The sequence below is a fragment of the Stegostoma tigrinum genome, chromosome 2, assembly GCF_030684315.1.
Source record: "Stegostoma tigrinum isolate sSteTig4 chromosome 2, sSteTig4.hap1, whole genome shotgun sequence".
NCBI lineage: Eukaryota > Metazoa > Chordata > Chondrichthyes > Orectolobiformes > Stegostomatidae > Stegostoma > Stegostoma tigrinum.
In genome coordinates, this window is record NC_081355.1 from 115,932,939 (window position 1) to 115,945,642 (window position 12,704).

Below are 12,704 nucleotides of genomic sequence, written 5' to 3' on the forward strand. Positions count from 1 at the left end.
TTTCTTTAAACAGACTGAACACATCCCTCCTTACGATGTAGTGCCTTCTATGCGTCCGGTAGTTTTAGTGGGGCCTTCTCTGAAAGGATATGAGGTAAGTAAGCCAAGAATAGATCACAAACAGCTTTATTGGCTTCTGTGATATACTCTAGATTTTACAGACAGTTCTTTTAAATATTCTAGAAGAGAGGCCATAACATTACCCCTGAGAGCAGCATGCCAGTACATCCATGATCTCATTGAATGGCAGAACAGGCTCAAGGGGCTGAATGGCCTACTCTTTCTATGTCCCTATGTGGTTTGGGATACCGGAGAAGCTGTACTCTTGCATTTTTAGAAGAAAACATGAGTGCTCCACTACTAGAGAGCATTGCAGGTTTGGCAGTATTTTGATCCGGTTGGTTACATGTTGCTATAGGTAATACCAGTTATTATATCCGTAGTATTAACAGCACTTTTTTTTAAACAAGTGGGATAATTGCATTTAGGACTTATGTGCAATATTATGGTTGCAATGTGAAATATGGGTCCAAATGTAGAAAATAAAATAACTTTTGTATGTGCACTGTGTATTTCATTTGGTTTCTGTTTCTATAAAATTAACTTTGAGTTACCTTGTTTTTTTAACGCAACAATTGCTTAAGCAGTTTCAAAACCTTCTTGATAGTTTACTGGATTATTTGTATTTCAATGTTTTGTGTGGTCTGATCTGTAAAATGCATCGATCATGTTTCCAAATAAAGCTCTTGTCTTGCCTAATAAAAACCAAAAGAACTGTGGATGCTGTAAATCAGGAACAAAAACAAAGTTGCTGGAAAAGCTCAGCAGGCCTGGCAGCATCTGTGGCGGAGAAAACAGAGAACAGTTCCGAGGAAGGGCCACTGGACCCGAAATGTTAACTCTGTTTTCTCCTCCACAGATGCTGCCAGACCTGCTGAGCTTTTCCAGCAGCTCTGTTTTTGCTCTTGTCTTGCATCATGTTTATTGTCTGCCTTCAGTTGAAATTTTTGTAGCCATCTTGCAATTTGTGAAAGTATGAAAGTCAATATTTCCTGCAATTCAGTAAAAACTAAAATGGCCTTTTCAAAGTAATAAAGTATTTTCAGTAGCAAATCTAAAATGAATATTTGCAATGATAGGGTGGGAGTCCTGGTGCAAGCTTAGAACACATATAAGCAAATTTCAAAATGGAACTAATTGGGTTAGTTGGAGCAGTGGTATATCTGATCATTATTAATTTCAGCATTTTGAATTTTGACAGAGCAAACCTAATGCATATGATGGTGACATGAAAGTGCTGAGTTTGGAGCACTCTAGTGTGATAGCAGATAATAACAGGGAGCTGAACTTGAAATTCAATACTTGAAGTAACAGAGACAGAACGGAAAATATTACAGAAAAAGTTAATGAATATTTTATGGAGTTTGCATTTGAGAGATACTGGAAACAATTCAAGACACTGTATTGTCTATATTCTGTGTTCCAGACTTGATACTAAACTGGAACCAGAAAATGTAGGTGTCCGACATAGAATAAAATATTATGAAAATTCAGTGGTAAATAATACACAAAACACATGCAATTTTCTTCCAAGCATTTTATTGTCAAAGGTAAATTAAACTTTAACTTTATAAAATCCTTCCTTTTAGGTGACAGACATGATGCAAAAAGCATTGTTTGACTTTCTGAAACACAGATTTGAAGGAAGGTACGTACAGTTCTGTAAGCTTCCAGGGAAGTGGTGAGCGAAGTGGGAGGTGCAATGTGTGGACTGAATTTTCAGTGCTGTAACACCATTCATTAATACTTTAAATTAGAAGGAATGAGTCCAAAATCTGACACTCCTGCAGGGAGTGACATCACAGGAGCTGCATTAATTTAGTTGATCAGATAATCAGGTGATGGACACCCTGTGGTTTCCTAAAGCACACCCCCTCTCACTGGATTGTAGACTTATTCTTTTGAAATTCATATTTAACAATCACAGTCAAGAGGATTTTGTATTTGGTACCTTAAGTATGGTGGGAATGTATTTCGGAAAACAGATGAAGAAATGGTTCTTGTTCTTAGGTTATGTTGTGGTTATTCATGAAATAATTTGCATTTGACACCACAGATGCTTCCTTTGCTGACTAAATGTTTGTCATTAAATTATAGAAGGATATGTAGTTTGATTGCTATTTGATAATCTTGGATAAAGCTTAATTCTCGTCTTCGTCCTCTGAGTCATTCAGTTAACTTTTTCTCAATAACTCAATGCTGGGAAGTTGAAAACATTCAATGTCATTGAGCTGAATCAACTTTCTCCTCATGTGCTGTCCATCTAATTCATTTGCATGATGTAACTCAATCAGTAAACTGATGAGATTTCACCACTGTGTCTATCTAATTTTATAACATGGGCAACATGCGTGGAGATATTCATGAAACTTACAAGGCATTCAGAAATTATTTTTATGCAGTTTTGTTTTTCAATTTGCTTCTCCCTTTCTGCCTCTGTTAAAGGTTTTATTCTTGCAAGTAGAATTCTGATCTCTGGAAGTCCTCCTTTATCTCGTTTATATGTAGTATTCATATTTGATCTGAGCTGGTGACTAATGCCAGGTTGTCCTGAACAGACTGGTTGCAGAGATCACTAGCCATGCACAAATGATGTGCACTTCAGGGTTTGCAGTAACAGGAACTCTAGCTGATTTCACAGTGGAGGGCCAAGAGGTTGCCAAAAGGCATCATCTATGTGTCCGCAGAAATAGATTCTTGTCTGCATTACCAGATGGTATGTGCTGCCTGTGAAACAAAACCCAGTATTATACATCATTTGGAAAAGAGGGAAGAAAATGGTAGGATCTTAGGAAAGGATAAGTAAAGGATTGCTATTTAGAGTCATAGAGCTGTACAGCATGAAAACAGGCACTTTGGTCCAACACACGCATGCAAGATATTTATTTTAATTTCGTGCCATTTGGCCTTCTAAACTCTTCCCATTCAAGTACCCATCCAGATGTCTTTTAAATGATGTAACTGTTGTAACTGCACTAGTCTCCACTCCCTCTAGCAGCTAATTCGATGCACACACCACCCTTTGCCTGAACAATTTTCCCTTTAGGTCCCTTTCCACCCTCATCTTAAACCTATGCCCTCTAGTTTTGGACTCCACTACCTTGGAGAAACGACTTTGGCTATTCACCTTATCCATGCCCCTCATGATTTTATAACCCTCTGTAAGGTCACCCCTCATCCGCTGATGCTCCCGGGAAAATAGCCCCAGCCTATTCAGCCTCTCCCTATGGCTCAGACCCTCCAACCCTGGCAACATGCCTGTAAATCTTTTCTGAACCCTTTCATGTTTCAAAACATTCTTCCTATAGCAAGGAGACCAAAATTGCATGCAATACTCCAAAAGTGACCTAACCAATGTCCTGTACAGCTACAATGTGACCTCCCAACTCCTATACTCAATGCGCTGACCAATAAAGGCAAGATTACCAAATGCCTTCTTCACTAGCTTGTCTACTTGTGACTCCACCTTGAAGGAACTATGAACCTGCACCCCAAGATCTCATTGTTCAGCAACACTCTCCGGGATCTTACCATTGTTATAAGTCCAGCTATTGTGACTATTGACTATAAATATCTTAGTAAGGCGCCCAGCAATCACTTGCCTAGCTTCCCGCAAAGTTCTGGGATGCACCTGATCAGGTCCCAGGGATTTATGCACCTTTATGCATTTTTAGACATTCAACACCACCTTTTCTGTAACATGGACACTTTTCCAGATGCCACTATTTGACCTGGAGTTGAAGTTTGTTCAAACAAATTCAAGTATGACTGAAAGCTTTTGAGCATACATTCTGATTTTTTAATAGCAGCAAATTTTCATATGGCTCAATCTAGCCAATTTTTTTTATTTTGACGTAACATAAAATTTACAGTTAGGAAATTAATGAATAATTAATTTTTTAGGATATCATAAACTGTAATTTCATTCAGAATATCAGAGATAATGGGAACTGCAGATGCTGGAGAATTCCAAGATAATAAAATGTGAGGCTGGATGAACACAGCAGGCCAAGCAGCATCTCAGGAGCACAAAAGCCCGAAACGTCAGCTTTTGTGCTCCTGAGATGCTGCTTGGCCTGCTGTGTTCATCCAGCCTCACATTTCATTCAGAATCATAGAATATAGGTTTAGGATCAGGTATAGGCCATTCAACCCTCCAAACCTGCTTCACTATTTAACAAGATCATGGCTGATCTGATTGTGAACTCAAATCATTTTCTTGTCTGCTGAATATAACCCTGACTCCTTGCCTGTGGTAAATCCATCTAACTCGCCCTTTAAATAAATTCAATGATTCAGCCTCCACTGACTAATGGGGAAGAAAATCTGTGTATCTCTGTCTTAAAAGGGAGACCTTCTTATTCTTAATTTGTGTGCCTTAATATTTGTCTCTCTACAAGAGGAAAATCCTTCATATCCACACTATCTGATTCACAATTTGTGGGGGTGCTGACCTAGTTGTATTATACTAGACTGCTCATCCAGACACCCATGTAAAATCTTGGGAACATGGGTTCAAATCCTGACATGCCAAGTGATGGAATTTAAATTCATTTTAAAAATCTGTAATTAGGTATCTAATGATGACCATGAAACCATTGGTGACTGTGGCAAAAGATTTACTTGGTTCATTAATGCCCTTTTAGGGAAGGAAACCAATATCCTTACTTGGTCTTGTCTGCATGTGATTCCAGATCATTAGTGGTGTGGTTGATTTTTAACTGCCCTGTGGACAGGTAGGGATGGGAAATAAATGCTGGCCTAGCCAGAAATCCCCATGTTTATTCATTCAGGAATGAATTTTAAAACAAAATACCACAGTTACATCTTTTCACAAATAAGGAGATCAAAGTTGTACTTGGTACTGCAGATATAATCTCACTAAAGCACAGTACAGCTACGATAAAATGTCTTCACTTTAATATTTGATTTTCCTTGCAAAAACATTAACATTCTGTTTGCCTTCCTAATCTCTAGTAATATGTGCACACTAATTTCTTGTGCTTAATATGCCAGGCTACCTAGAACTCTCTATAATACTGAGTTCGACAGTCTTTTCCCATTGAAAAAATATACTTTTTTTTGGTGACTTACGGTGTAGAGAGAAAAAAAACTCATATTTTCGCACATTAAACTCCATTTACCAAATCATTGTCCACTCTCTTAACCTGTGTATTTCTTTCTGTAGACTCTGTATCTCCTCTCACAACTTACTTTGCTACCTATCTTGATGTCTTTGGCAAATTTAGCTACTGCACATTTGGTCCATTCATCCAAGACATTGATGTATATTGTAATTACTTAAGGCTCCAATATTGACCCCTTTATTACTCTACTAACCAATAAAAGACTCATTAATCCATATTCTCTGCTTCCTGTCAGCTGACCAATCTTTTATCCATGCTGATACATTATCACTCACATAATGTGCTATGTGGTAATGTGGAAGTTACACTTCTGCTTAATAGAACCTTTCAATTGTAACTATTAAAATAACAAAGTCAATTGTAACCATTAAAATAAACTTTTTCTTTGTTACTCTTTTTCTGTTTATTTATAGGATATCAATCACACGGGTCACAGCTGATATCTCCCTTGCCAAACGCTCAGTGTTAAATAATCCCAGTAAACATGCAATAATTGAACGCTCTAACACCAGATCCAGTTTGGGTAAGTATACAAATCTTGGTGCGAAATGTGTCATAATAGTTGTTTTATTTCATCCTGATGCAAAATAGGGAGACTAGATTAATTTAGTCCATGTCTACTGGATAAGTTTAAAATTATAATCTGAGTTTGTGTTTGCTGCTTGAATGTCCAAAAATTATCAAGTCTGTGTTTTCAAAATTAAAGTTTGTTCGTTACTGTGGATTCAATTCCTGTTCACCAAGAAAATGTAGTTATTCTAAAACCTGCTTTTCTGATATGGCTGTGAAACATTAATAATAACTGTATACCGCAAGGCTTTAAATACCTTCAATTGTAATGGAAAATTTTAAGGAATTGTTTCTTGTTGTCACTACTTTTATTTTTAGTTTTTCAAAAACTTTCTTACAGTTCCCAAATTTGTTCTTGTGTCAGGAGTTGTTATTAATCTTTGTCGTAAACTTCTGCCTGTCATCTTCTAACAGCCTGGAGTAGAAATCAGAGCCACGTACGAAGCGCACCAGTCTCCAGAAGGTGTCTGGCTTCTACTAGTCACTCCTATATGGCTAATAATTCAGAATTGCACACTTTCCCTTTAGAACCTTGGTACACTGATTGGGGAACACTTCCTCAACTTATTCAAGTTTGGTAATTGGGAATAGCCAGCTAAATTAAGTTATTGGAAAAATTATCCTGAATTCCTGACAACTGCTGCATGCAAAGCTGTGAAAATTATATCCTGAAATTTATCCCATCATGCATCTTGCATTAACTTGTACTCCAAATTTGACCTGCATGGATTCATTTGGTCTATTTAGCTTTATTCATTTATGGGATGGAGTAATTACGGAAATGATCAATGTTTATTGCTCATTCTTAACTGCACTTAAAAGGTGAAAGTGAGTTGGCTTTGTGGTTTGCTCGGGCTTTTTTTTTAAAGGACATGAGAGTTAGCCACATTTATAGATGACATTAGGTAAAGGCAGCAGATTTCCTTCCTTAAAGGCCATAACAACAAGCTGAGCCTTAAAATCTTGTATTTTCACGACTACTGTTCCTGAATTTAATTCTTTATTTCAAACATTTTAGTTAGTTATTATAATTAATTCCGTTAACAAACTGCCATTCATCATTTGTTTCCAGATTGTTACAGAGCTGTAGAGATTTACAGTATAGAAAAAGGCCCTGAGAGTCTGTCAGAAACAGCCACCTAATTGTTCAAATCCCATTTTCTAGGCCTTGTATGCCTTGGCATCACAACTACATACCTAAACACCTGTTCAATGTTGTGAAGGTTTCTGCCTCTACCAACCTTACAGGCAGTGAGTTCCAGATTCCCACCACCCTCTGAGTTTTTCCTCACATCTCCTATAAACCAACTCACAATAGACAATAGACAACAGGTGCTGGAGTAGGGCATTCAGCCCTTCGAGCCAGCACCACCATTCATTATGATCATGGCTGATCATCCACAGTCAGTATCCTGTTCTTGCCGTATCCACATAACCCTTGATTCCACTATCTTTAAGAGCTCTATCCATCTCTTTCTTGAAAGCATCCAGAGAGTTGGCCTCCACTGCCTTCTGGGGCAGAGCATTCCATATATCCACCACTCTCTGGGTGAAGAAGTTTTTCCTCAACTCTGTTCTAAATGGCCTACCCCTTATTTTTAAACTGTGTCCTCTGGTCCTGGACTCACCCATCAGTGGAAACATGCTTCCTGCCTCCAGAATATCCAATCCGTTAATAATCTTATACGTCTCAATCAGATACCCTCTCATCCTTCTAAATTCAAGTGTATACAAGCCCAACTCCTCTTATCTTAAGTCAGTGCCCCGGTCGCTGATTCCGCCACCAAGGAGAAAGGTTCCTTCCTGTTTACGCCCCTCATAATTTTACACACCCCATATATATTCCCCCTCAGTCTTCTGTGCTGCAAGGAAAACAACCCTAATCTGTCCAATCTGTCTTCAACAAAAACTGTCCAGCACGAGAAACATCCTGGTAAATCTCCTCTGCACACTGTCTGGTGAAATCATATTCCTCCTGTAATGTACCATAAAATTCTATGATTCACTTAGCAGAATTTTCTTGGATCCCATGGGCTCTTGCCTTTGCTTTCAGTTTCTTATGTGGCACCTTATCAAAAGCCTTGGTGAAATCCATTCTGTCCGCAGCAAGTGCATTACTCTAATCTAGACACCTGTTCACTTCTTTGAAAAATTCAATCCAGTTGGTCAGACATGACCTCCCGTTAATTAAAGTACACTTACTATTCTTGCCTAATCCATCTCTCTAAATGCAGATTAAGTCTGTCCCACAGAATTGCTTTCGATAGCTTTCCCACCTAAGGCGAGACTGACTAGCCTGTAGTTTCCTGGTTTACTCCTTGTTCCCTTCTTGAATATAGGTCCCAAATTGGCCATCCTCCAGTTCTCTGGCACCTTTCCTCTGGCCAGTGTGGAACTGAAAATTATTACTGGTGTTCCTGTTTCATGCGTTGCCTCACACAATAGCTTGGTATACATTTCATCTGGCCCTTGATAATTAGCCTTTTTTAAGCCAGAGCACGCAGAGCCTCCCGTCTGCTAATTTCTTGAAGTATATCTGAGCCCTTCTCCCTGATTTCTACACTCCCCTCATCCAACAGAAAGTATTCATATAGAATCCTACCTGTGTCCTCAGGCTGTGTGCACAAATTATTGCTCTGAGTAATTGACATTAGTCACTCATTAAAGGGCTTTCCTCCCTCCCAATTATCCTTTTAAACTTAATGTATTTGTAAAATAACTCAGGATGTTCCATTATTTTACCTACCATTATTCTTTCATGACCCCCTTTTGCTCTGTAATTTCCTTTTTAAGTTTCCCCTTGCCCAGTCTGTTCTTCTGCAGGGCTTCTGCTATGTTGACCCCTTGGTATCTGCTGAAAGCCTCCCTTTTTCTCATTATTCAATCCTGACTATTCTGTGACATCCAGGGTTCACTCGATTTGTTGGTCCTACCCTCTATCTTTATTGGAACATGTACTGTTTCTGTTTTTCCTGGAGTGTGTCCGCTGCTCTAATACAGTTTTACCCAAGTGATCTGCTTCCAGTCCACTGTCTCCAAATCATGCCTAATCTTTTTAGACTTGGGCTTTCTCCATTTTAGCACTTGTCCTCTTCCATACAGTTTTGAGTCAAACAGAGTTACAATCACTGCCTGCAAAATGCTCCCCCACAGATGCTTCAATCACTTACATGGTTTCATTGCTTAAAATTAAGTCCAAGGTTGCCTGATACTATAGGGCTTTCTATGTACTGGCTTGAAAAAAAACCTCTTCTGGATGTATTTTAAGATTCCTGTCTTCCTAAGCCTTTCACATTGTCACTACCCCAGTTAACATTGGGCAAGTTGAAATCTCCCAGAAGCACTACCGTACTACTTTAAAACTTCTCTCAGATTTGCCTATGTATCTACACTTCTATTTCTCTCAGACGTTAGCAGGCCGATAGTGCACTCCCAGCAATGTGATTGCTCCTTTTCGGTTTCATTTGAAGACCCTTCTAATATGTAATCCCTCCTTACAGCTGTAGTTGATTTCGTGATCAATATTTTGCCCCCACCCCTGCCCTGCTTTTCCTTTCTTCCCCATCTCGCCTTAAGACCTTATATCCTGGAATGTCGAGCTGCCAATCCTGCCTCCTCTCTCAAGCATTGTCTCAGAGACAGCAATGACATCATATCCCATGTTTTAATTCATGCCCTCAACTCATCTGCCTTGTGTGTCAGACACTTGCATTAAAATAAATACCATACAAAGTTGCCATACTCCCTTGTGCCTTAAATGGTGTGTAATTTCTATGCCTTCTTGACGCACTTGCTGTGTCTTCTAATCGTAACCATTCATCTTTCCCTGCTGAACACTCTGTCTGCATCCCACCCCATCAGTCCAGGCTTTTGGAGTACTAATCCAATACGATATGATTTTGCTACTGTCAGCAATAAAACCAGAACACCTAACTGAAACAAGTTATTCCAGAGTAGTGCGATAGTTGTGGAATTTTTAAAAAAATATTTAACTTTTTCTCATTTACGACATTTACACAACACCATTTTTTAAAAATTATTTTTGTAGGGTTTGTGCTGTGTGCCTGAATTCCTTTTATTTGCACGCATGTGGATTGAACGTTGATAGTTCAGTTATAGCATGATTGGCTGAAGAATGAAGCTGTAAAACTCAGGCCCAGCTTAACTTAATTTAACCCCAGTAAACGCTCCTTACTTACCCACTGTGACATTTTCCATTTTGTTTCACTAGCCTCACTGTGAAATCTACTGTACTACCTGTGTCTGTGGTATTTAGTAACAGATTTGGTGTTTGTGCACTTCCACATTATTTACAGTAACTTTACTTTTTAAGACGCAACTTTCTGTGCTTTGTACAAAATCTGATTGTCTTGGCTTTTTCTTTATTCTTTTGCTTTGTTAATGCCCTCCCTTTGCAGATGCTTTGGGTATGTATAATGGAAAGTTGGCAACAAATTGCCTTAGGCGTACTTATGTCTGTTTATTTGGTTTTTAGCCGTGCTTTGTTTTCTGGCTCACCATCAGTAAGACTGTTACTTTTGGAGCATGCTCATAGTTCAGTAAGTCACTCTGACATGCTGGTTTTCCATGTGGCATCACTATACATTTGAGCCAAGGATTGCGATATTCAAGATGGTTCACTTTTTGTGTCTCATTGGGTGAAATATTACAGGAGTAGTGGGGGGAATGACTGGGCCTCCCGACCTACCTACACTCCGAAGAAAAGTGGAAGGCCGGTCTGAAGCCCACCCTCCAGCCCTAAAGTGTGGTTGGGCTAAACCAGCTCCTAGTGGGACTTGCAATCCACCCCCTCCCATGGGAGTATGTACAATCCTATTGTGCCACCAGTCTATCTGATAGGTTTGCAGTACCAACAACCCCATTAGCACCAGAGCTTCATAAAAGGGGTTTCTGAGACCTCAGGCAGGCCCATGCAGCAGTTGATCCTGCATCTAGTTAAGTCCAGGAGCTTTGGACTGGGTGGTTTTTAGCAATATGGGGAGAGGCAAAGTGGGGGTGAGGGAAGAAGTATTTGGGTGGGAAGGAAACAGGATTGCTATCTCTTTGAGGGGGTATCCCCGATGAAAAAAGAGCACCCTCAACGACGACACCCTCTTCATTCCTACCATTTAACCACTTCTAAGAAACAATGTGTATCCCAAGTCTGCCTGACTGCACACAATGGTAGCATTTTATCATGTGTCTTGTTATGCCTTACAGTCAGGATGTCTGTATACCTGTAAGAGACGCGCTCATGAAACATCACTATATCAGCTGAAGATACACAGATCTCAAACTCCATCTTACCTCAGATCATTTGGAAACATAATATGCTTCTGGAAACCTGCTTCTCTATTGTAACCAAATAATTTAATAATTAGTTGTAACACATCCTTTGAATCTTCAATACTATAGTATGGACATCTGGTTTCTTAGATGACAGGGGGTAATACAAGCATTGCTGCATCAGATAAATCACCTTGTTAAAGGCAAACTAACATCAACATGCGTGGCATAATATTGGAATTAACTGAGCTTTAAACACGTTTGATTAACCCTCAATAATTTTGTCATGTATTGTGGATAAACTGCTGAATTTGGCACCAACCCACCGTCTATTATGGGCGTGAGCCATGAGGTGAATGGGATAATAATGGTTAGATACCAGGCCTGTATTAAAGGCGTCTCCCTCCCCAAAATCATGGGACTTAAAATATCCACACCATTATGTCAGTACTTCAGTAATTCAAATAAGTCACCACCCCTTTGTAGGGTTTAGAAATGGGCAAATGAGATGGCCTTATAGTTTTGCTTTTATCTTAAAAACAAAGTATTCATGTTTGAAGGCAGTTTTTTTTTGTTTTCACCAGCAATGTATAATGGGGTAGATTTTCTGAACCATCACCTGACTTTCCCCAAGTGCAACGGGTAGGCAGGGCACTGACAATTTTGTTTCGCATTTCTTGCAGGCCACGTTCTTGGCCATGGGCAAGGATATGTAAAATAGAAAAGTAGCAACAAGAGTTTAGTTTAGATTCCCTACAGTGTGGAAATGGGCCCTTCAGCCCAACAAGTCCACACCGCCCCTTGAAGCATCCCACCCAGACCCATCCCCCCATAATCCACACACCCCTGGACACTATGGGCAATTTAGCATGGCCGATCCACCTAGCCTGCACATCTTTGGACTGTGGGAGGAAACCGGAGCACCCGGAGGAAACCCACACAGACACGCGGAGAATGTGGAAACTCCACACAGACAGTTGCCGGAGGCTGGAATCGAACCTGGGTCCCTGACGCTGTGAGGCTGCAGTGCTAACTACTGAGCCACCGTGCCGCCCGTTCACTAAATTAGTTCTGACTATTAGTTGAACTGCATCATTTTGAATTGCATTTCCCCCGCTGCATCATAGGAAAAGGCAGCAGAGACCATAAAATAGATTTATCCTTCAACAATAATTTCACTTCTTTAATCGTAACAGTCATCTATTAATGCTGCTGTGTGAATGTAATAAATGAACACAAAAAATTCATCTGATTGTAATTTTCTGGTATTTTGTCAAAAGTAGTAAGCTAACGTCTTAAATAAGCTAACGTCTTTGACAATACAAGAATATTTCAGGTCATGGACTTGTCTTGTATTCCACACTATAATTTCAGAGTTTTAGATGTTGAAAGTGTCAGCAGTCAGCACTATTAGTACACAGTGATATGACTAATGTTGATTTGTTAAAAACACAACTGCCATTGATTTTGATTGTGGGAGATGCTACTGTTATTGGCTGTTTCTCAGAGGCCTAGTAGCCATTCATAAAAGTTGCAGGGATGATAGCATGGAGTGAAAATTTTGTAGGTCACTTGCAATTTCCTGGCTTTGCTTTGCCATAATGAAAGTGCACACTGTAGATACAGTATTACTGTATTACA

The 12,704-nt window shown here is 39.4% G+C and overlaps 1 protein-coding gene across 7 annotated transcripts in view; it reads left to right on the forward strand.

Moving 5' to 3' along the window:
• LOC125464155 (voltage-dependent L-type calcium channel subunit beta-2-like) overlaps nucleotides 1-12,704 on the forward strand; it is a 330,964-nt gene that overhangs the window by 303,635 nt on the left and 14,625 nt on the right. For all 7 annotated transcript variants that reach the window (XM_048556296.2, XM_048556321.2, XM_048556338.2 and 4 more), the window contains 3 exons: nucleotides 14-94; nucleotides 1,650-1,708; nucleotides 5,621-5,730. In XM_048556296.2, coding sequence (XP_048412253.1) covers nucleotides 14-94; nucleotides 1,650-1,708; nucleotides 5,621-5,730 — 250 coding nt within the window. The remainder of the gene's footprint in view (nucleotides 1-13; nucleotides 95-1,649; nucleotides 1,709-5,620; nucleotides 5,731-12,704) is intronic.